General features: G+C 39.9%; 1 protein-coding gene across 1 annotated transcript; it reads left to right on the top strand.

Moving 5' to 3' along the window:
* Positions 1 to 1067: 1067 nt before the first annotated feature.
* On the top strand, positions 1068 to 22945 carry LOC139334172 (uncharacterized). The gene is given in 23 exon segments (XM_070966933.1): positions 1068 to 1113; positions 1248 to 1643; positions 1737 to 2033; positions 2148 to 2247; positions 2393 to 2428; positions 2552 to 2584; positions 7822 to 7873; positions 9774 to 9849; positions 9982 to 10377; positions 10473 to 10769; positions 10881 to 10980; positions 11129 to 11164; positions 11288 to 11350; positions 13572 to 13672; positions 19123 to 19179; positions 19350 to 19712; positions 20511 to 20801; positions 21122 to 21376; positions 21477 to 21737; positions 21833 to 21923; positions 22264 to 22356; positions 22502 to 22574; positions 22654 to 22945. Coding segments are annotated over 23 exon segments (3549 nt in total). The 3' UTR covers positions 22690 to 22945.
* The last annotated feature ends 3028 nt before the right edge of the window (positions 22946 to 25973 follow it).

Raw genomic sequence — 25973 nt, 5'->3', positions numbered from 1 at the left:
GCTAACAGAAAACAGCTGGTGGAACATCTCACAGTTAATTAGGTGAACTGGCAACAGGTGAGTAACATGACTGGGTCTAAAAAGAGTATCCCAGAGAGGCTTTCTGAAGTAAACATGAGGAGAGGTGCAACAATTTTAAGAATATTGTTTCTCAGTGTAAAATTGCAGAGGAAGAATGTGGGGGTTTCCTTGCCTACAGTCCATAAAATCATCACAGAACCTGAATCTTGTGTTCTCTTAATTAAATTCCTTTCATGTTTTAATACTTCCTGTCACTGAATTCTCAGCAAAGGACTTAAAAAAGAGAGTGCAGAAAATTCACATAATCATATGACGAATATTGTTGCTTTCAAATAGTTAAAATACATATATTGTAAATGAAAACATGAATATTAATATTTGTGATATAGATGGAAATAAATAATGACAGTTTGATTCCTGATTGGTCATTCAAGGTATTTTGAGTTGGAAATACCATGGGGAAAAATTAATTAATTCATTAATTTCAAATTAGTACAGTTGATCAGTGAGTGGTACATCTTTTTTTTTTTTTTAAATATGAAATGAAATGTTTTGGACTTTTGTAGCTTTTATCAGCCACCGTACTAACTCTCACATCAGGCACACAGAGACCACTCCCACGTTTCGACACCATTAACTTTACTGCTACTCTAGTAAATTTGGTTTTATTTCACCTGTGCAGAGACACAAAAATACACTCTTTTCTAATTTGGCCAGTTGACTTCATATCTTTGTCAGCTCCTTCATCTGGTAAGATTCTGGTAACTCTACATTTTACATGATTATAGTATAACAACAACATATCGAGGCGAGTCATGTATGACAGGATTTTTTTTCTAATTTTGCTGGCTAACATATCATGTGTTGTTTCAGATGTGTATATTCTGTATGTGGACATTAACAATGCCAGTATCTGCTGGATAAATAGATGGTTCTTGGAGGTGAAGATTAACGCTGTTTGAAGAATTTCCACTTTCACAACTGTTCTTATGTTGTTTCATTTAAACATCCCACAGTGTGCAACACCAACAAAACCTCAGAGAACTATGGACAAAGAAACAAAGATGATGATATTGTGTCTGCTCGTGGCAGGTAAAACTGAGTCACCTCTTTGTTTCCAGTCTCATTCTTGCATACACCATAACAAAAAAAAAAAATTAAAAAAATCAACGAAAAGACTCCTAGAGGTAATTTCTTTCTTTGTCACTTCCATGATTGTCTTTCAGCTCTGAGCAGCCCTGTGTTCAGTGAAGAATGGAAGGCCTCTGTAATAAAAAACCTTGAGGCCCTGGTTTCATCCTGTGTCGTGGTCCCCTGTTCATTCAGTCATCCTAAAGAAAAGCTGCCGTCCTCCAGGCTCAGAGGGATCTGGCATCTTTCTGGCATCGACAGGCGAGATCAACGCATCTTTTATGAGGACAGCACACAGATTTTGGAAAACTTTCGAGGTCGCACAAGGTTGTTGGGACATCTGGGCCAGAACAACTGCACCTTAGAAATCACTGAACTTAAAGATCATGACAACGGCCCCTTCTGTTTCCGGATTGAATTAGCAGGGATTGACACATCCGCCGCTGACAAGTTCTCCTTTGTTGAAAGTTGTGTCACGCTGACAACGCTCCGTATGTGACAGATTTTTCCAAAATTTCATAAATCAGTGTTAACTTTCTATGTTACGACTGCCTCTTAATTTATCTGCCTTTTTTCAATTAAAGCTGAACCCCCAAAACCAACACTGATTAACCCAAAGGAAGCCGTTCAAGATCATCCCCACACGCTCATGTGTTCAGTCGTCCATACCTGCCCCTCCCATCCGCCAAAATTTGAATGGAGTGGGGGCATCAAAGGTGATGTCAGTGAGATCCAGAGAGAAATTCATTTTGGCTTTTGGGAGGCACAGTCCATCCTGACGTTCACTCCTGGGGAGACGGATGACCACAGTCAGATCACCTGCACAGCGCTTTTTCATGGACACAGGACGTCCTCCGCAACTCTGACGCTCTACGTCAAACGTGAGATCTTTTCACTCTGTACTTAAGGATAGCTGTTATTGTGAAGTTTTTGTTCGGATATATTCATGCAATATAAAAGAAGAATGGCTCTCATATACATCCTGTCTGTTTTAGGTGTAGAAAACTATAACCACATCATCATTCCTGCAGTGGTGGGGATTGGTACTGCTATGATCTTTACAGCGTTCTGCATTTTCATGGTGAACAAGTACAAGTGAGTTCATTGCAGACTTACTTTCCAAAGAACATAACAAAGAGGGGCTGTATTTCCTCTCATTGTGTCTCATTTTTAAGTTTGTTCTGTGCTCTTTAATGGAAAAAAATATAAAAAAAATACATTTTTGTTTTGTCTGGTTAAGGAACCGCATTGCAGAGCTCCAAAGTCAAGACAACATGTAAATATAAACAATATTTTGGATCAAATTCAGCCTGTAGTGCTCCACTGATATGCATTTTCAATTCTTTCAGCTTTGTGAGATTGTGATTCATGTATGTATTTATTCATTGGTCACATTTAGTGTGTGGAACCGGCTTTCCAGACTCACTCGCAGGTAAGAAAAAAATTGTGATTTTTGGAGTTGGGGAGCAGAAGATACAAAAATGTCTGGAATCTGAGAGTAAAGGGAGGTTTTAAGGGTTACATTTTGAAATGACAATAAATATCTGAAATTACTGACAGCCATTCTGATTAAAGACAACAGTTTTATAGATATTATAATTCAGTGACTGGTCCTGTCCTGTTTCCACTGGACTTTCACACACCAATGCATCACTGGCTGCACAGTTAGTTCAGATATCTCCGCAGGCGTGACAAGTTTATTTTTGTTTCTGTGTTTGATATCTGTGTTCATATTTACATACAATATTCTTATTCTCTGAAATCTTATTTTCTGTTCTCCTTTTCTATGGTCTAATCAGGAGACGACCTGAAGGTGAGAGGACAAAAAACAAAACACAGTTTTGTAGAAAGAAAACCACAAAAAAAAAAATTCATATATATACACATTACCCCTTGCTGCCCACTGACCCCCTCTCCCAGTCGTGTAGGAGAATGAAGGGTGGTTCTAAAAAAACACACAAAAAGCAGTGCCAGTGTTTTGTTTGTCCATTTTGGGCTACTGTAGAAGCATGGCTGTCTACCTACCTGTCTCTACAAACTGGACCTTTAAAGTTGCATGTATATTTATTTTTGGTCACAAAGGGGAAGGAGACGTCCCAAAACAATCTTGTTCACTGACGCTTTTTCCAGATGTAGATCACATGTTAAGTGTGAATGGGGTGCAATTCTTCGCTTACTCCTGAGAAAAATTTGATTGTCTTTGATGGATAAATATTTGACCTTCTTGGGCTCTACTCCAAACTAATTGGATCAAATGTGTTTCCTTCTTTTAGATAATTGAATGAGGCCAGAAGACATCGACTGTCTGCGGCTGCCTGCCACAGTGTCTGTTTTCATGCTAACGCTGTGGGGACACCAAAGTTGGAAAGCTTCAAATTCTGCGTGTGCTTTTAAAGTTTCACTGTAAAAGTACAATTTCTTAGTGAAGTTGGGTCAAGGGGCAAATCATTTGCTGGAGGTTTGAATCTGTGAAGGCAAGGAAAACCCCCAAAAAATAAGCAAAAAAGAGAAATGACTTTACCTTAACGACATCTTAAAAAATAGATCACAAAAAACAGAAACTTCTGTCGCCAATACCTAAATGCTTTAGCAGCCAAGTTTCCTGAAACGCAGCATCATGTACCATGATCTGATTTAGAAGTCAGTGCAGATGTGGCTGCTTATGTTCCTTCACATTTACCTTGATTTGCTTTGTCAGCACACAACTTTAGTTCATGAGGCGAAAATACACTTTTTACATGCTACAGATGTGTCAGGAATGTTTTTCTTTTTATATAAAATTTTGGCTTGTGCTCAGTTTGTTGTGTGTTGTTGTCTGTATAATATTTTAGATATTTGACATTTGCTTTTTGTTCAGCTTCTTTTCACTGGAGCAAAATCTGGAGTTCGTGTCAGAAAAACCTTTTTTTGGATGATGAGCTGTTAACAGTTTCTCAGTGCTCATGTCGGCCAGATGGTGGCACTTCAAGGCTATAAAAGAGCAGCTGAAGTCATTGAAGGGTGGGTGTGAGAATGAACTGAATTCTGTGATGGAACATCACTGTTGCTTGTCCATCTTTAAGTGAAAGTTTCCACAACAGTCACTTATCTTTGTCAGCTTGGTCACAATGACACAAACTGCAACAAACAAAGAGATTTCTCCAGAAAAATCACACTTTCAGTCACCAGCGACATCACATTTTATTTCGGAGACATCTCTAAGTCATAAAATTAGTGATTTTCTTCATAAACAAGGTTAAATTTGAAAGTTCAAGAGGTGAGATTAGTCAGAATAGGCTACAAGGAGTGGCGTAACAGAACAGATTAAAACATATAAGTGACAGTGGAAATTATAGAGGGGGGTGATGGGCTGCTTTCAGGGGCGGGGCTTGCGGACAGGCAAGGCAGGCAGTTGCTTGGAGCCCTCGGCCACTAGGGGGGCCCCGGCCACTTATTTACAACGATTACTGATAGGCCTGGGCTTTCAGAGACCTCTGTTGGTCCCTGGACCTCACTTTGAGAACCACTAATCTATTTTTTCAGTATTCATCTGAAATTTCCCAGAAATTGCGCATTTATATGTGCAAAAAAAAAAAATTTTGCAGCGTGCATGGGTGGGGTGGTGTTGTGTTGCTGAATAAGACAACTCTGTATGTCTTCACTTTATTTTAAAAAAATCAAATGGCGTAGCCGCTACACGATGGTTGCAGACAGGCGGGCATTTCTTCTTCGCTTTCCTAATTGCTCGCTGTCCTCCCGTGTTTACTCATTTTCTACAACACCTGTACTCACACTACCACCTAGTGTTCACACTGAAACATTGAAACATCACGTCCCCCTTAATAAGCAAACATGTATCGAACTATATAGTGTATTTCAACTCTTCAAATTAAACAATTTTCTTACTGTTTCCTTAATACTCATACAGTATGTGTTTATAATAAACAACATAAAATTACCCTTATTCTGTTTTTAGAAAACTCAATTAACTTTTATGTTCACCTGAGTGACTTCTCAGTAGTTAATTACTCTTGGGAGGCATTTTACACAAAAATAAAAGAACACTGTTTTAGTGAATTCAACTCCTGCAAAATGAACATAAGAGTTAACATTTCCTTGCTGCTTTGTACTCATTTAGAACAGAATATCCTTGGGATTTTCCTTTCTTCTTTCATGCAAGACATTATGACATTATTTAACAACAAAGTCTTTAGTCCACTCAGGCATTCTTCTGAGCCTGACTGGTCTGGCATGTGGTGTGTGTTGTGTTGGTTGTGGTACAGCCGGTACAGCTGGTGTAGCTTCAAAGTCCAGAGGTAACAGTTCATTGTCACTTTATTCTGGCTGTTTTGATGTCATCTTCTTCTGGGGTCTCCTGACCCTGCGTTGGTGGCATGCCAATGCCACTTCTCCCCTCTGTGTCTTCTTGCGCCCTCGATGATAAAAGTCCATCGCCATCCTCTCTGAAATTCAGTTGGTTTGAAGAACAGCTATCATCTTGCTGCTCAGCTGGAAACCACAGTTGGACTATGCTAGTTGTGATGATCAACCACATTATGAAAACTGCAATCAGGATTTTCCACCAAGAACCCCTTTCAGCTTCCTGCCGATTGGGTTGTTTCTTTTCTATCCAATGCATCACTGGGGAAAGGTTTGCACTGGGATGCGTAAATCCACGTGTCTCTCTCAGCTATCTGGACAGTAGTTGGAGTGGTCAGCAGCACCTGATATGGTCCTATCCACCGGGCTTGATGCCAGTGTTTTCTTCTGAGATCCTTCACCAGCACCCAGGCTTCAGGTTGGATGTTATGGAGCTGTACCGCTGTAGGCTCAGGAGGGGCAGCTTTCATCTTAGGAAAGATAAGCTTCAAGACATGGTTAAGTGCACAACAGTATCTTAACATGTCATCATCCATTCTTGTCAGTGTTAATCTATTTTGCGAAAAAGGGGTGTTGGCCATTCACATAGGACGGCAAGTAAGTATCTCATAAAGAGAGAGTCCAGTTGTCTTATGTTGGTGGTCTCTCATGAACATGAATGCAAGCAGTAAAACTTTAAGCCATGAAAGATTAGTTTCTGTCATTAACTTTGTCAGGTTTATTTTCAAAGTCTGGTTAGCCCTTTCCACTGTCTCTCTACTAGCTGGGTAGTAGGCACAATGGGTTTTCAGATTTATTCGGAGGCTATCTGAAAGGCTCTGAATTACATTGTTAACAAAATGAGATCCATTGTCACTAGTTAAGTTGGATGGAAGTCCCCATCTTGGGATTACTTCTCTCAACAATGCTTTTGCAACTGAGACAACTGTGGCGTGTTTACATGGGAAACACTCTATCCATTTTGAAAACATGTCAACAATCACACATTTACATGCAGACAATATTCGGGTTATGGTCAATATTCCGGTTTCTGAAACATTCGGAATAAGCTGTTTACATGCGTGAGCAATCAGGGATAATCAATTGGGATATCCCGATCAAAACAGTGATGCACAGACAACGTGTCGATGCACGGAGAATGTCATGACACAATGCGCGTCATTTCAGCTTCTTCTTCCTGTATCCAGAAACAACAACAACAACAGCAGCACAGCGGATAATGAACAGCCTGGGGCCGGTAGCAGTCGCCTTCGTTTGCGCCTTGGTGCTGGTACTGACCCACCACCAGTACTTGACACTATTCTGTCTCACTTTCCTCATTAATGAAGGCGAGAACGTGAAGAAATAGGAAATGGAGCCGGAGCTGTGCCATCCATATTAGGGGTGGGTATTGCCAAAGACCTCACAATACAATACGCATCAGGATTCTTGAGTCACGATATGATATGATATTGTGATATCCAAATTTTGCGATATATTGCGATATTCTACATAGTTCACTGAAAAATGAAAAAGGCATTTTGCATCTTAAAATCCGAGTTGTATGTACATCATATGATAGTGATAATTCATTGGACAAACCAATATAATTCACATTATCCATTTTATTGTAACTATACAAGTCCAAGTTACAACATATTTGCATGAACAACATGAGCTGAGCTAATATGTCGGGGTGGTGTCATGCTAAATGAGTTTGCAAGTTTGTTGTGTTACCCGAATATCTGATGGGAGCGAAACAGTGTTTGCAAAGAGCATACTCTTTGTCCAGCTCACTGTGGGTTTCTCCTTTCCTTTGGAATCCAAAGTACCTCCAAACATCTGCCTTAAAGTTCAAGGGTGTCTCTAGTTTAACGTTACCAGCCATGCTTGCTTGTTTTTTTCTGGCTCCACTTCCTCACTGCAACCGCCAGGGGAAAAAAAGAGTAGAAGAAGAAGAGTGCATTGCAGTGAGGTAGCAGTACAGAGTACAGTCGTACTGGACTTACAACCCGTTTAAAATATGATTTATTAATTGAAAAAATATCGATATTCAAATTTTGAATATCGATATTGAAATGGAAGACAAAGTATCACGATATATTGCCATATCAATATTTTTGCCCACCCCTAATCCATATCCATGCCGCCTGCACTCAAAAGACAAAGATTCCTTGTGAATAGAACATGCGCAGAACACAAATTAATGTTCCGTTCGATGGGGATTTTCCGTTATGACCAAATATTCGGGTTAGAAAAGGAGTAACCCGGGGGTCATATTTGGGTTTTTAAAAAACGGAATATGAGCATATTCCGGTTTTTTACCCTAAGCGTTACTGGTGTTTACATGGCCATGCGCAACCGGGTTGTTGCTGATATTCCGGTTATGAAAGGGTTACTTGACTGCATGTAAACGTAATAAATGACCAGGCAAAATTTGTAACCCCTATATGAAGTAAGTTTAATGAAGTCCATCATTAAATGTTCAAAAGGACCCTCTGGTTTAGGATGGGCTGGGATTGTCCTTCAATAATAAATGCCAATTTTGAGTTGTGAATGATGAATACCACATGTTCACAGTTACAGCAGCCAACACTTTCTGCATATTATAAAACAAAAACAAGATTTTTTCAAAGATTGTTAGTCCACACCTAAAGCCTTGGGAAAAGTGAAAAGCACATATAAACCAAGGGAGAAGTCAGGTCTCTCATCCACCACCACACACAAAACCAAAACCAAAACCAAAACCAAACCAAAGTAAAAGAGGAACTTGTCTACTTTTGCCTCCAGTGCTCTCTGTTAACAGTTCATGTCTTAATGAGCTAAACTCCAGCCAGACACTCCAGACGCAAACAGCTGTGATCAGCCGCAAAATCAGGTAAGATTCTGAAATAACTAATATAAATATAAATGATACTTTAAACACTCAGTACATTTGTTTTGAACATTTTATTGTGAGAGTTTTGCTGGGCAGTTCTGGATTTTTTGGTTTAATAGTGGATAGTGACCCCATTTCCCAAAAAGCTGGGATGCTGTGTAAAACATTAGGCAAAAGAAACAGATTGTGATGATTTGCAAAACATTGAAACACCATATTTAACTGAAAATAGCACAAAGACAACATCAAATGCTGAAACTGACAAATTTCATTGTTTTCTGAAAATGTTGTCCTCACTTAGAATTTGATGCCAGTAACACTTTTCAAAATGTTGGGTCAGTGACAACGAAAGACAAATTGTAATATGCTAACAGAAAACAGCTGGTGGAACATCTCACAGTTAATTAGGTGAACTGGCAACAGGTGAGTAACATGACTGGGTCTAAAAAGAGTATCCCAGAGAGGCTTTCTGAAGTAAACATGAGGAGAGGTGCAACAATTTTAAGAATATTGTTTCTCAGTGTAAAATTGCAGAGGAAGAATGTGGGGGTTTCCTTGCCTACAGTCCATAAAATCATCACAGAACCTGAATCTTGTGTTCTCTTAATTAAATTCCTTTCATGTTTTAATACTTCCTGTCACTGAATTCTCAGCAAAGGACTTAAAAAAGAGAGTGCAGAAAATTCACATAATCATATGACGAATATTGTTGCTTTCAAATAGTTAAAATACATATATTGTAAATGAAAACATGAATATTAATATTTGTGATATAGATGGAAATAAATAATGACAGTTTGATTCCTGATTGGTCATTCAAGGTATTTTGAGTTGGAAATACCATGGGGAAAAATTAATTAATTCATTAATTTCAAATTAGTACAGTTGATCAGTGAGTGGTACATCTTTTTTTTTTTTTTTTAAATATGAAATGAAATGTTTTGGACTTTTGTAGCTTTTATCAGCCACCGTACTAACTCTCACATCAGGCACACAGAGACCACTCCCACGTTTCGACACCATTAACTTTACTGCTACTCTAGTAAATGTGGTTTTATTTCACCTGTGCAGAGACACAAAAATACACTCTTTTCTAATTTGGCCAGTTGACTTCATATCTTTGTCAGCTCCTTCATCTGGTAAGATTCTGGTAACTCTACATTTTACATGATTATAGTATAACAACAACATATCGAAGCGAGTCATGTATGACAGGATTTTTTTTCTAATTTTGCTGGCTAACATATCATGTGTTGTTTCAGATGTGTATATTCTGTATGTGGACATTAACAATGCCAGTATCTGCTGGATAAATAGATGGTTCTTGGAGGTGAAGATTAACGCTGTTTGAAGAATTTCCACTTTCACAACTGTTCTTATGTTGTTTCATTTAAACATCCCACAGTGTGCAACACCAACAAAACCTCAGAGAACTATGGACAAAGAAACAAAGATGATGATATTGTGTCTGCTCGTGGCAGGTAAAACTGAGTCACCTCTTTGTTTCCAGTCTCATTCTTGCATACACCATAACAAAAAAAAAAAAAAAAAAATCAACGAAAAGACTCCTAGGGGTAATTTCTCTCTTTGTCACTGCCATGATTGTCTTTCAGCTCTGAGCAGCCCTGTGTTCAGTGAAGAATGGAAGGCCTCTGTAATAAAAAACCTTGAGGCCCTGGTTTCATCCTGTGTCGTGGTCCCCTGTTCATTCAGTCATCCTAAAGAAAAGCTGCCGTCCTCCAGGCTCAGAGGGATCTGGCATCTTTCTGGCATCGACAGGCGAGATCAACGCATCTTTTATGAGGACAGCACACAGGTTTTGGAAAACTATCGAGGTCGCACAAGGTTGTTGGGACATCTGGGTCAGAACAACTGCACCTTAGAAATCACTGAACTTAAAGATCATGACAACGGCCCCTTCTGTTTCCGGATTGAATTAGCAGGGATTGACACATCCGCCGCTGACAAGTTCTCCTTTGTTGAAAGTTGTGTCACGCTGACAATGCTCCGTATGTGACAGATTTTTCCAAAATTTCATAAATCAGTGTTAACTTTCTATGTTACGACTGCCTCTTACTTTATCTCTGCCTTTTTTCAATTAAAGCTGAACCCCCAAAACCAACACTGATTAACCCAAAGGAAGCCGTTCAAGATCATCCCCACACGCTCATGTGTTCAGTCGTCCATACCTGCCCCTCCCATCCGCCAAAATTTGAATGGAGTGGGGGCATCAAAGGTGATGTCAGTGAGATCCAGAGAGAAATTCATTTTGGCTTTTGGGAGGCACAGTCCATCCTGACGTTCACTCCTGGGGAGACGGATGACCACAGTCAGATCACCTGCACAGCGCTTTTTCATGGACACAGGACGTCCTCCGCAACTCTGACGCTCTACGTCAAACGTGAGATCTTTTCACTCTGTACTTAAGGATAGCTGTTATTGTGAAGTTTTTGTTCGGATATATTCATGCAATATAAAAGAATGGCTCTCATATACATCCTGTCTGTTTTAGGTGTAGAAAACTATAACCACATCATCATTCCTGCAGTGGTGGGGATTGGTACTGCTGTGATCTTTACAGCGTTCTGCATTTTCATGGTGAACAAGTACAAGTGAGTTCATTGCAGACTTACTTTCCAAAGAACATTAACAAAGAGGGGCTGTATTTCCTCTCATTGTGTCCCATTTTTAAGTTTGTTCTGTGCTCTATAATGGAGAAAAAAAAACAAAAACAAAACATTTTTGTTTTGTCTGGTTAAGGAACCGCATTGCAGAGCTCCAAAGTCAAGACAACATGTAAATATAAACAATATTTTGGATCAAATTCAGCCTGTAGTGCTCCACTGATATGCATTTTCAATTCTTTCAGCTTTGTGAGATTGTGATTCATGTATGTATTTATTCATTGGTCACATTTAGTGTGTGGAACCGGCTTTCCAGACTCACTCGCAGGTAAGAAAAAAATTGTGATTTTTGGAGTTGGGGAGCAGAAGATACAAAAATGTCTGGAATCTGAGAGTAAAGGGAGGTTTTAAGGGTTACATTTTGAAATGACAATAAATATCTGAAATTACTGACAGCCATTCTGATTAAAGACAACAGTTTTATAGATATTATAATTCAGTGACTGGTCCTGTCCTGTTTCCACTGGACTTTCACACACCAATGCATCACTGGCTGCACAGTTAGTTCAGATATCTCCGCAGGCGTGACAAGTTTATTTTTGTTTCTGTGTTTGATATCTGTGTTCATATTTACATACAATATTCTTATTCTCTGAAATCTTATTTTCTGTTCTCCTTTTCTATGGTCTAATCAGGAGACGACCTGAAGGTGAGAGGACAAAAAACAAAACACAGTTTTGTAGAAAGAAAACCACAAAAAAAAAAATTCATATATATACACATTACCCCTTGCTGCCCACTGACCCCCTCTCCCAGTCGTGTAGGAGAATGAAGGGTGGTTCTAAAAAAACACACAAAAAGCAGTGCCAGTGTTTTGTTTGTCCATTTTGGGCTACTGTAGAAGCATGGCTGTCTACCTACCTGTCTCTACAAACTGGACCTTTAAAGTTGCATGTATATTTATTTTTGGTCACAAAGGGGAAGGAGACGTCCCAAAACAATCTTGTTCACTGACGCTTTTTCCAGATGTAGATCACATGTTAAGTGTGAATGGGGTGCAATTCTTCGCTTACTCCTGAGAAAAATTTGATTGTCTTTGATGGATAAATATTTGACCTTCTTGGGCTCTACTCCAAACTAATTGGATCAAATGTGTTTCCTTCTTTTAGATAATTGAATGAGGCCAGAAGACATCGGCTGTCTGCGGCTGCCTGCCACAGTGTCTGTTTTCATGCTAACGCTGTGGGGACACCAAAGTTGGAAAGCTTCAAATTCTGCATGTGTTTTTAAAGTTTCACTGTAAAAGTACAATTTCTTAGTGAAGTTGGGTCAAGGGGCAAATCATTTGCTGGAGGTTTGAATCTGTGAAGGCAAGGAAAACCCCCAAAAAATAAGCAAAAAAGAGAAATGACATTACCTTAACGACATCTTAAAAAATAGATCACAAAAAACAGAAACTTCTGTCGCCAATACCTAAATGCTTTAGCAGCCAAGTTTCCTGAAACGCAGCATCATGTACCATGATCTGATTTAGAAGTCAGTGCAGATGTGGCTACTTATGTTCCTTCACATTTACCTTGATTTGCTTTGTCAGCACACAACTTTAGTTCATGAGGCGAAAATACACTTTTTACATGCTACAGATGTGTCAGGAATGTTTTTCTTTTTATATTAAATTTTGGCTTGTGCTCAGTTTGTTGTGTGTTGTTGTCTGTATAATATTTTAGATATTTGACATTTACATTTGTTCAGCTTCTCTTCACTGGAGCAAAATCTGGAGTTCGTATCAGGAAAACCTTTTTTTGGACAATGAGCTGTTAACAGTCTCTCAATGCTCATTCAGTCATGTCGGCCAGATGGTGGCACTTCAAGGCTATAAAAGAGCAGCTGAAGTCATTGAAGGGTGGGTGTGAGAATGAACTGAATTCTGTGATGGAACATCACTGTTGCTTGTCCATATTTAAGTGAAAGTTTCCACAACAGTCACTTATCTTTATCAGCTTGGTCACAATGACACAAACTGCAACAAACAAAGAGATTTCTCCAGAAGAATCAGGCTTTCAGTCACCAGCGACATCACATTTTATTTTGGAGACATCTCTAAGTCATAAAATTTGTGATTTTCTTTATAAACAAGGTTAAATTTGAAAGTTCAAGAGGTGAAATTAGTCAGAATAGGCTACAAGGAGTGGCGTAACAGAACAGATTAAAACATATAAGTGACAGTGGAAATTATAGAGGGGGGTGATGGGCTGCTTTCAGAGGCGGGGCTTGCGGACAGGCAAGACAGGCAGTTGCTTGGAGCCCTCAGCCACTAGGGGGGCCCCGGCCACTTATTGATTATTGATAGGCCTGGGCTTTCAGAGACCTCTGTTGGTCCCTGGACCTCACTTTGAGAACCACTAATCTATTTTTTCAGTATTCATCTCAAATTTCCCAGAAATTGTGCATTTATGTGTGCAAAAACCAAATTTTTGCAGTGTGCACGGGTGGGGTGGTGTTGTGTCGCTGAATAAGACAACTCTGTATGTCTTCACTTTATTTCAAAATAACCAACGGTGTAGCCGCTACACGATAGTTGCAGACAGGCGGGCATTTCTTCTTCGCTTTCCTAATCGCTCGCTGTCCTCTCATGTTTACTCAATTTCTACAACACCTGTACTCACACTACCACCTAGTCGTCACGCTGAAACATCACATGTCCCCCTTAATAAGCAAACATGTATCGAACTATACAGTGTATTTCAACTCTTCAAATTAAACAATTTTCTTACTGTTTCCTTAATACTCATACAGTATGTGTTTATAATAAACAACATAAAATTACCCTTATTCTGTTTTTAGAAAACTCAATTAACTTTTATGTTCACCTGAGTGACTTCTCAGTAGTTAATTACTCTTGGGAGGCATTTTACGCAAAAATAAAAGAACACTGTTTTAGTGAATTCAACTCCTGCAAAATGAACATAAGAGTTAACATTTCCTTGCTGCTTTGTACTCATTTAGAACAGAAAATCCTTGGGATTTTTTTTTCTTCTTTCATGCAAGACATTATTACATTATTTAACAACAAAGTCTTTAGTCCACTCAGGCATTCTTCTGAGCCTGACTGGTCTGGCATGTGGTGTGTGTTGTGTTGGTTGTGGTACAGCCGGTACAGCTGGTGTAGCTTTAAAGTCCAGAGGTAACAGTCATTGTCACTCTCCTTCTCCTGAAGAGAGGCAAGTGCAACTTAAGATGCACCGTCCATCTGACAGAAAAGTAGCTGTACTGTCCCCTTTTTCACATCACTTTGAGTGGTCTGGAAAATTTGCACTGTGTTTTAGGGAGAAAACCAGGCTTCTTCACCCGCACGTATGACCCACATGCGAAGGATACGTCGGTGGTACCACGTTTCTGATCAGTGTATGCTTTACTCTTTTTCTGTTTTTCTCCTACTCTGATGGCGACCTGCTGTGATGACAGTGGTGCACTATGTGGAAGTGGACGTCCAACCACATGAAGTTTAGAGCGTATGGGTCGGCCATGCAACAGTTCAGCTGGTGAGAGCTGAGTCGTGGAGTGCAGCGTCGCACGGTATATGTGTAGGAAATTCCTTGTGAACTTCTTCCATCCCTTCTTCCCTTCCAGCGAAGCGGTTTGCAGACTGTCCCTCAGGCTGCGACTGAAGCGTTTGATTTCTCCATTCGCTCTCGCGAGGTTTAGCTTGAGCCCGGCGTCGTCAGTGCGCCGAAGCAGAGCTGTCAGCCTTTCGTCGTGTTCCTCTGCTGTTGCACCTGAGATGATTATATCATCAAGGTGACATTGGACACCTATCGACCTTTGAGTATGGATGACATCATCCACTGGAAACAGCTTGGCCCGTAGGCCAGTCCGAATGGCACCCGCTTGAAGCGAAATAGTCTGTCATGGGTGATGAAGGTAGTTTAGCTGCGGCTGTCCTCATGTAGTGGCACTTGGGAATAAGTGCTCTGGAGATGTAATGTAGAAAACAGCGTCGCTCCTCTCAGCTCAGTGAATATTTCCTCCATGTGAGGTAGTGGAAAGCCACTGACCACCACTGACTTGTTAGGCTCTCTGAGGTCCACACAAAGACGTGGATCTGGTCTGTCTTTTTTTGTGGTGACTACTATGGGTGAAATCCATTCAGAGGACTCTACAGGCTCTATAACACTCTGCTCTACTATTTTTTTTTAACTCCTTAGAGACTGCTTCTCTGACTGAGAAAGACAATTTGCGCAGCTTCTCCTGTACCGGCTTTACATCAGGGCGTACTTTAACCTTGTGGATGAATTCCTTTGCACATCCTACTTTCTCCACTGTTACACTTTCAACTGCAGAGTGAGACTGGATATGGGGAGCTGGAGTGACCTGACCATCTATCAGTTGCATTTGCAGTGCACGGAATAAGTCTCTGTCTAGCACTGCAGACCCTTGGTATACAATGTATATATCTCTGTTAGTAGTGCGGCCACCAAATGCTACGTTAGCCCGTAAGCATCCTTTCACAGCTATGGGGTTTCCACCATAGTCCTTAAGCTGGCGTTTTGGCTTCGTAAGAGCGATATCAGTGAAAAGCTCAGTGTCAACTGATACTGGTAATGGGCACTCTTGAGCCTGTGTCTAGCATTAGCTCAATATTCTGGCCTTCTGATCCTGTTACATACAGTTAAAATAGTCACTTCTGGGACTAAACCTCACTTATGTGTTTGCCTCCTCGACAGACTTTTGCAAAACGTCCTTTCTTTTTGCAGATGTTGCTGAACACCTCCTTTGCAGGACATCATTTGAAGTTAGCAGTGTGCTGAGCAAAACCACATCTGTGACATGTCTTCCCTTGTGTTTTCTGTGAAGCTGAGTGTGGTTTGCACTTTGAACTTGCCATGCGGCTGCGGTCCCTTCATGTGAACTGTCTGCACAGCATCATCTATTTCTTCCTTGCACATACCTGTAGCTTTAGCCTCCGTCACTGCAATTTCTGTCATGCTATCATCAAAACTTTGGTGAGTGTGAGCAGTACCTCCAGTAGTAAACGCTCTCTGATGCATGCTGAATTCGTCTTCTCCACAATCTGATCCCGTATCATCTACGGCATATAACCAACCAATAACCAACTTCTTCTTCTTCTTCTCCTCCTCATTAAAATCAATTGGAGGCTATTAGGATCAATATGTCAGTTTTGATTAATAGAACAGATCTCTGCTTTGGGTGATTGAACATTATATCTCCAGGCAGCACTTTATTGTTTACCCGCTTGCAGTCGCTTCTACCTTCAATTTATTCTGCATCTTAACAGAAGGCAGAGCTACAGTAGTAGAGAAGTCAAGGAGTCCACAAAATGTAAATGAAAGCGGCAGTGACAGCTCTTGGTTCAAAAACAAAGACTGGCTGAAGTATTATATAAACAGATGCATCATTTTGTTATGTTTGCAATCATTTTGGAGCAAAGGGTCAAGAGTTTGGTCATACGTGTGTAGAATTCTTGGCATGTTGTGACCTCTGAAGGCAAAGTTTGGATCCTGTTTTCTCAACTGAGAAACTTTGCAAAAATCAGACCGTTATTATCAACTTTTGGAACGTATCATTCATGCCTTTATTTCAAGCTGCCCTGGCACAGCTTCATCTTGTTCAAAACGCTGCAGCTACAACCACTTTAAGCCTCTTTTATCCTCACTGCATTGGTCTTCAGTGAAGTTCAGGATTGATTATAAGATTCCTTTAATCACTCATAAATCACTCACTGCATGGCTTAGCTCTATAGCTTACATTTGTGCTTGCTCGTCAACTGATGACAGACCTTATCTCACAGTAAACACATGCAATTTCCATTTTTAACACGATGAAATGTGTGAATTCTTTGATTGCGTGTTTGTGATTGAAGGGATTTCCCGGTGATTGATTAACTGTCTGTTGAATACCAACTGATTGTGAGCTCCATTAATCAGCAGTAACAAACTTGTATTGTTACTGCTGTGTGTAATCTCATCCAGAGCGGGATACCATTAACTGTTCCTTTGATGGCAGACAGGGTCAACTCTTCGGTCTGTCCCATGGGACTGTCTTTAAAATGGATGCACCTCTCATTCAGCGCAGTTACTTCAGCAGATCAACCAGCAGCGAGGAGGGACACCACTGTGACCTGTTTGAGCAACCAGGTTAAAAGAAAGGTATTTGGTGAATTCTACAGTTTATGTGCACAGTTAATGTATAATTATTAACAGGTATTTATTTTGTACATTTTTCTGTTTTTCAATTTGCAGATTTGCAAACTTCATATTCAAGCACATTTCCTGTCATGGGTAGCTCAGCATCCACCAGCATAATTACTCCAACTCCCAGGAAACTGTCCTTGGGCAGCCAGAAAGAGGACGAAGTCAAGCTGGAGGATCTCTTGACACAGTGCGAAGAGGATCTCTGGAGGGTTAAAAGAAAGCAAAGTTTATCTTTAAAAAAGCTCCATCTGATCCGCAGCATCCGCTACGTGGACCTAGCTGCCCAAGAGAGTGATGGTTTTAATCCAAACGGGGGTGAAGTGCTGAACCCTGCTTTTGTTGAAGATCAGGGTCCATGAATGACTGAATTCACCGTGGACAATTAAATCAACGCAACAACTCAGCAAGAGGGTCGTCTCAGCTGTGACGTTTGAAGGGGTGACGCCAAACAGCCCCTGTGATGCCACTGCAACGTGAGACGTCGTTCATGGAGGTTCTCTGCAAAGACAATTTTCTCTCTCACCACAAGAATGCAGGTGTGAACAGGAAACAGGAAGTGAGGCCTCAGTGAAGATATAAGCTGTGATAGGTCTCGTTCGTGAAATGCAACCATCGTTTGCATTGGTGTTCAGATATTAAAAACAAAAGCAGATATCACATGTGAGACCCCTCCTCACATGACTTCATTAGCTATACGCCTCAAGTAAGCAAAGGAACAGGTGATACACACAGTGTAAGGTATAGTAAATGGCATTTTGTTTGTAGAAAATGAGCTGAATATATATTGAGTGTGCTTTCTCCTCATTAACTGAACTTCTCAAATAAGAGCTGGTGGTGATAAATGTATTTGCTTTAACAGTTGACCAAAGAAATACTAAAGAGGAACCATTTGCAACTTCTGTGGACTTTTCAGTGAATTTACATGACAACAAATACACTTTGTGATTAACATGGAAGCAAGCTTGTTGTGCAAATACATTCAACCATTCAGATGATGCTGTTTGGGCCTCTTGATTTGTTTTTAGTGCAAGAAATGATGTCATTCTCACAGCTGAGGTATACGTGTTTGTGTTTGTGTGAGTTTTGGTCACTGCTGTTTCCTGCTTTCTTTGTTCAGCTGCAAGAACAAGCAAATTCACACACAGCTCGTGCAAATAATAAATTAGAATATATTAGCAAATGACTGAAAAGATGTTATCAATAACAAATAATCATGAGTTAAAGTAACTCCCATTGAACTCTGAGTGGGTTCATACTAACAAATGGCCCATTAGCAGTATTTAAAGTACAAGTCAGTGGGGCTACAGTGCTACATGGCCACAATGTCAAATGAAAGACGGGGGAGAGTGAATGAGTCTTTCTTTAAATCTCTCCACATGAACAAATGTATCTCGGAGTTGTTGGGAGGTGGCGATGAACTCAAGGAACCCAGATTTCATGAAGTGCTCAACATGCCGACATCCAAAAATAAAATTGGAGAAGTCGTAATAACAAAAATAAATCAAATTCATGAAAACTCGAAGAAGGAAGCAAGAGCAGCAGGATGCCATATGTTATGTTAAAGTCAAGGGATGCAGAACAGAAATCACATTTAAAACAATCTGTTAATGTTATAAAAGATGTTTCCCTTTTTTGTGTGTACATGCTTGTGACAGTAAAAATATACAGCATTGGTCAGAGCACAAGACATGTTAAAATAAAGAGAAAAAAATTCTGATTAATGATGATTAATACAATTTATTCCCCCAATATAAGTTTGATGAGGCAAAAAGTCACGTTTTGTGTGCTCCACAGTCGATGTACGGAATATTAAAAGTGGAATGGAAACTTGACAGTCATTTCACACCAGGGGGAAATGACAGTGACACAGCGCAACCCTGGAAATAATCGTCACTTTACTTGTGGGTCTGACCCTGAGCGGATGAGATGGATTTGTGTATGCGGACTCTGCTTTTTGTGTGCTTTTGTTTCAAAGGTAAGTGCAGCACACAGCTTTTTGTCTTTTTGTTGGGCTATTATCTTTTATGTCCAGACTAAGAATTTAATTTTTAGTTGAATTTCATTTATTTTGTGCAGATAGATCCTCCTTCTTGCTGTGTGTTTCTCTGCCTTCTCTCTTGAATTTTCCTCTGCATTTGATTACAGTCTCTCAATCTGAAGATTCATCTTGGACTGCTATGGTGCCATCCTCAGTTAAAGGTCTCCCTGGGTCCTGTGTGGTAATCCCCTGCTCATTTAACTACCCAGAGGAAGGGACGAAGGGTACTAGATTTACTGGGATGTGGATCGACAACACAGATCAGCTCATTTATCACCCAGTTGAGTCTAAAATGATGCAGCAGTATCGGAATCGGACACAGCTGCTGGGAGACGTCAGACAGAAAAGCTGTTCCCTGAAGATCGATCCCTTGCAACAAAGTGACCAGGGGCCTTTTTGTTTCAGGATTGAAATCGAAGGCTATAATAAGTTTTCTTACAAACAGAACAAAGTCTCCATTTCAATGATCAGTAAGTAATATTTCAACCAATATCAACCAGTTTTTTCTTCTTCTGCTTCATTACAGTTCAGTACATTTGTGCCTTAAAAGATAAATGTGACATATTTATATATATGACATATGACATATTTGAACTGAACAGCAGCGTTAACATTTATGGTTCATTTCAGCTGTTTTAACTTTGAGAGTTGAGAGACCTCCTGAGTTTCAACTGTTGTCAACAACTGTTTCCAGTTCCTTATTTGTGCAACTGTATCTGGTGTTCTCCCTAAGCCTAATCCTTTAAATAGCTTCGATCATAACGGTTTCATTTCTCTAGACAGACACATGCCACCCATTATAAGAATTCCTAAATGTGAAAGTTAGCATTTAAAATACTTTCAGGCTGAAAACCTTTGAAATTCAGTTCTGACTATGATTAGAGTTTAATTCAAGGGAAATGCCTTTGTGGAAACAAAGTAAGCTAAGTTGCTGTACCAAAATGAAGTTAGTGTTTTAGTGTTATCATACATTTTTAACCAGGACTGAATGTGAGCAACTGAAGAGGTAGATGAAGAACAGCACATAACAACGGCACGAGAGCAATAGCACCTGAATAAAACAGGAAACATCCTTCTTTCATTTATCTTTACTCCACATTCATCAGCAAGTCAGGTCCTGTGTTGTGTTTTAGTAACTATATTTAAGTTCAGAAGGTTTTTGATTTATCAAAAATAACATTGCTTTGAACAGCTGAGTAGGTACTTTCAACATAGTAACCTTATGATTTTTGCTATTGCCTATCATGACCTTTTTCTCGTTGTTACAGGTCAACTAAGTCCCATCAGTTTGTCTGTGGAAAAGGAGGTAGTGGTTGGTCAAACTGTGGCTGCGTCCTGCTCTGTATCTCACTCCTGTCCCGACTCTCCTCCTGTCTTCACCTGGAGTCGCTCTGGAGATGAACGTTTCCAACCTCAGAAGCTTGACGAAAGCCAGTGGAAAGCAACGTCTACTCTGACCTTTCATCCTACGAGCGCTGATCACAACAAGCCGTTACAATGCACCGTAACATACAAGGGAGGGCAGCACCACAAAGCATCCAAGGTCCTCAAAGTGAAATGTAAGTTTTTGCTAGTGGTGATAATACAAGCTGTTATACCAACACGTATACATTCAAACACAGTAGCTTTCGAAGCTTCGGCAATCAGGTTTAGTCACAGTCAGACGATTTACAGTCATCGTGTGTTCATCTGCATTGGAAAAAGAGCATGAAGCCTAAGTGCCTAAGTACAGCCTCACAGAGCTGCTAACGTGGCTGCATACTGTCGTTATCTTGCTTTTTATGTGCAGTGACATCAGTTCAGCTTTGACATTACTTTGTAAAAACATGAACATATGCCTGTAAAGACCACTGTGGCATTATGGATTGTTTCCATGCAGACGCCCCAGTGAATGTGAAGGTTGAGTACGAGTCAGATGTAAAGGAGGGAGAAGCTGTGCAGCTGAAATGCTCGAGTGATGCTAACCCTCCTGCCAGCAGCTACGAGTGGCATAATGAAACCGGTGCTCAGCTGGATAAGGGAAAAGTCTTCATGCTGCCAAATGTCTCCAGACACCACACAGGAGGCCTGTACTGTACTGCTGTTAACACAGTAGGACGAGGAAAATCACACCCTGTGCAGCTCAATGTGTTATGTAAGTAAATAATCTAAGACATGTAAATAAAGGAGATCATCTTTATTGAAACACATGTATGTAATAAAAGGACTCATAACTGCATTTATTGTTGTTACAGATGCCCCTGAGGTTAAGACCACTTCTTCTTGCTCCTCAAATGGAAATCTGGTAAAGTGTGTGTGCATTGCTGAGTCTAAGCCTCCCAGCGTGGTCCATTTTGTGCTGTCTGACAAAGTCCTGCCAAGCACCAAGGTAGAGAAACATGGCGCTGTTACCATCGGGACTCTGCAGGCAGAGTTGGGATCTTATGAGTTTGTCCTCTGTATGGCTAACAACACTCAGGGCAATGCCAACCTCACGCTCTTCTTACCTGTTAACAGTAAGGAAGGGTTTAAAAGTTCCAGTATAATGACATATGCATGAACACTGTTAGCATGAATTGAGAAAAATGTCACATGTTTTCTTTTTGGACAGGCAAAATTCAGAGTCTTTATATGATCATCGCCATTGGAGCAGGTGTGATTTTGCTAATACCTTTAATAGCAGTGGGAGTTGTTAAAAAATGGTAAGTTGGTATTGAAAATATTTCCATAGGCAAGTATTTTGTACTTTCTATAGTTGTTTTTTGACTATAGCATTCAAATCTGAGTGCTGTAAGATATTTTAAGTGGGTTATTAAAAAAAAGTAAACAGACAGAAAGAAATAATCACATTTAAATCATGCGTGTGCAGTGGAAATGGGTCTAATGTTAGTAATACCACATCATTTTGACCGATATGGGACCAGAAAGTCAGCTTACAAAGTTTTATAGGGTCTGATGGTGTTCGGTGTTGCAGTCTGCGTTGTTGGCTTGCAGTGGATGAGCAGTGTCAGGGTCCTAAATTAAAAATCATTATTCTGCCAGTAGGGGGAGATCTGGAGGTGCACTGGCAACTCACGTAAGCACCGTGAGGGCAGACAAGGATGTGGACCTCCCTCAGTACAGCGCAACAAAAAGGTTTCAGTTTTTCAATTAAATTTAAATCAAAGTTTCCTCATGACGTGAAATGACACAGGGAAGCTAATGCTGCATAGCCTTGTGTGTGTTTATGTCGTTCATTTGGTTTAAAACATTTTTGGGTTTGTTTTCTGCATTTCCTCAGAAAAGAGAAGAACTACGATGATGTGCATTACCCGGGCATGCATGCCAATGACCCTGTCTATAGCAACACGGAGGTATGTTGAATTTTCTTCTTTCACTCATTATTTCCATGCAAGAAAGAACAGAATGAGTTCATCTTTTTTTCCTATACAGACTGACTGGGATGACGCAGTATATGCCAATATGTAACGCTGAATTCACTGGAGGAGCAGCTGCAGTCCCTCTGAGTATTGTCTAGCTGATGTGAGTCAAGAAGATTGTAAAAGGAAATACTGATATACTATATTCTGTATATATGATATAAGCATTATTTTTCTGTCTCCCATAATTCACATATATGAAGAATATTGTTCACATCTAAAAATAACTATGCAATTAATGTAGTTGTGTTTGTTTGATTGATATGTGTTTTCTAAAATCATTATTAAATGATAATTCATATTGCAAATATATGATTGTGCTTTCTGAGTTTCCTGTTTCTCAGAATCACAGATAAGAATGTAAGTGTCATGACCATTTCCTGCTGAATAACAAATGAAGAACAGCTAAGATGTTGTTCTTAATGTGCAACGCTATAAATGCAATTGTGCTCTGTCCCATCACAGCATTACATGCCAGATGCATTGAACATATAGTATATGTAGAACTTACCTCAGAGGGTAGAATGATAATATAAAAACAATAGTCTTCATCTCATAAAAACTAACTTTGATAGTTACAGAAAGCTTACAATGTAAGTAAAAGTGGAGTCAGCATCTGAGCTGATAAGAGTGCTGAAGTGACATTTGAAATTGTTTAATTTGCTTACAAAAACACAGATCCATAGCCAGCACATTCTTGTTAATTTCCCTAAATTAGATAAAAATCACATCATGAGCAGCATATTAATTCACCACCATAGACATTGTGCTCAAGGTGTGCCTAACCTGGCATACACCATTGACGTTGAGCTTTATAGAATCAGACTAAGAAACCTTGACGTATGCAACCTGGGATTCGTCACTCAGACTGGGCTGAGGACATGTGCTGATTCACCCGCTTTCCTCCTGCATATTTCACTGTACAGTAAAAAGCTTGTTGAAGTCAGTGACCAGAGGATGAAAGTTCATGGTTGACTCCATTTCCCACTGGACTAGATGAGACACGGAGCAGTCACTTTATTGTTCACCTCCACAGACAGAGATGCAGGCTGTGGATCACCTGCAGAGTTGAAATGTGATACCAATGTGACTCATAATGCATGAATAATCTACTTGCCCCAATGCAAAGGGGCCAACATCAGTCTGCCTGACACCATACAGCGGTTCAGGATCTTTTTTGAGGTGGGTTTGGGGTACGAGTAGATGCAGGCAATAACCACACAGGAGCCCTCTGAAGTGTTTTACAAAGTGTTGAGCTCACAGTGTGAGCTGATCTTTATTCAGCTACAGCAGAAATATGTTGAAATGTGTGATGTGTGTTTCCTGTTGATTGTCCTCCGTTTAACATGTTACTTCTGTTATGTTTTTTATGAACAAATGAATACAGAAAGAATTGCATAGAACACTTCCAGTAACTGGAACAGAACTGTTGCTATAATGTACAGAAGCAACAGTTTGTGTCACTGCAGATAAAAAAAAACAAGGGATTTAAAAAAAATTAGTCCACAGTTGAGTGTTATGCAGTAAAGACATTTTTTATTCTATACTCCCTCAAATACACCAATGAGGGTCAAGCTAGTCTCAAATTTAGCTTTTTACAAGTCCATCATTTAAGGGAAATTCCTTTCCTTTTTGAGGAAATCAGCATTGGGGGAATTTCTTTTTACACAGTTCACAGGTTTGCTGTTCAGGCAAGTTGTCTCACTTTGAAAAGTCATGTGATGTTCAGTCAGATGAGATCATAAAACATCACAAAGAAGTATTAAAAAAGTTAGGTAGTTGAAAAAATAATAGAATTGAGAACAATCACCTGTGTAAGTTTGCAGGTAACATTCAGGTAGATGTTAACATCATTTCCAGGAGACTAGGATGCAAAGCAGTTGAAGGTCGTATAATATGTTTTAAAGGATGGAGGAAACATTTGTTTTGTTTAGTCTGACAAATAAGAGAAACTACAGTATTGAAATACATGATAAACTAACTACACACTTAGAAAGAGTCTGAGAGACAAACAACTCATTAATAATTAAGAAACTAATGAATATGCCTTTAATGGAGAGGGAACTCTGATTTGATCTCAGTGTAGCCGCTGTTGCTTGTGGTGAGTTTTTTTTTTTTCTTTCACAATTTACCACTGACCAACTGTCAGATGCGGCGGGCCTTGTGCACAGCAGGTGAATGAAATGTGTGTAATCCATAGCTCATTTAAGAGAGCACAGCCCAGGCAGTCATATTAATACAAGAACTGACACTCTCCAGTTCTTTTATTTTCTTTATGAGGCCTGAACAGTCTAGTTTGAGTCTGACAGGGAGTGAATGACCTCTGCAGATTAGGTTACTCCCCACAGTGAAAGCACAAAACAGTGGTGGCGTTAGAATCTTCACTAATTTCCACTTCATTTACCACAAACATTTACACAGTTCCATAGTTTGTTGAGTTTTTTATGCCAGCTGCAGTGCAGTGAAAGAGGAGTAGACCCTATAGCTGACAGAGGACAAGCAATGGCATCCACTTTTAACCCTTTATTTGTGGTACAGTCCTTAAATTAAATATTGTGTCTCAAATGACAACTTAATCTCTAAACCAGAGAAAACAGAAGTTTCAGCTCCAGCACAGATGACACGGGAAGTGAATTAGCAAATATATTGAGAAAGACTAGAAAGAACACAATCTATCATTTCACTAAACCCGAAATGTCATGTGAGGTTTGACAGTTTTTTTTGACAAGTTTCGAACATAACATTAATGCATTCCACAGAAAACAGAACTCTGATCATGAGACGTTACGAACAGCTTACAGAAGTGATGTGAAAAATGCTTGATAGCATTACATTATGCCATGCATTGGCAGGCTAACTGTTTGGAGCCTCTGTGTTTACCGTACGGCAACAAGAAAACCAACCATCAAAAGCAATCAGAGGATCCCAGAACATGCAAGACAACAACCTTCAATGAAACTGTACTTTTTACAAAGAAATTGAGGTTACAGAATGGTTATTGGTAGGAGGTTCCGTTAATAGTCAGCATTAATTGCAGCATTAATTGCACCTGTTCTGCACCTCACTTAAATTGTGAGGTGCAGAATTGTCCTTGAATCTAATCTCCACAGATATTGGCCCAGGTATGACAGACTGGCTTTAAAGGATAGGCTCAGTTTTTTTCAAGTCTACCTTACATGCCCATCCTGTATGTAAACTGGAAGAGTTATTGGTTCCTGTGACTGGCTTTAAAGACTGCCCTTCCTAACACGACCCCACTGTAAGACATGGGAACAAAATCCACAGTTGTTGCCCTAAAATACGTTTTTCTGCAGGCCCCATCCACAGCAGTAT

This window comes from Chaetodon trifascialis, chromosome 7 (genome assembly GCF_039877785.1).
Source record: "Chaetodon trifascialis isolate fChaTrf1 chromosome 7, fChaTrf1.hap1, whole genome shotgun sequence".
NCBI classification, from domain to species: domain Eukaryota; kingdom Metazoa; phylum Chordata; class Actinopteri; order Chaetodontiformes; family Chaetodontidae; genus Chaetodon; species Chaetodon trifascialis.
The sequence above is the reverse complement of the archived record's forward strand: the minus strand, read 5'-3'. Positions and strand labels throughout refer to the sequence as shown.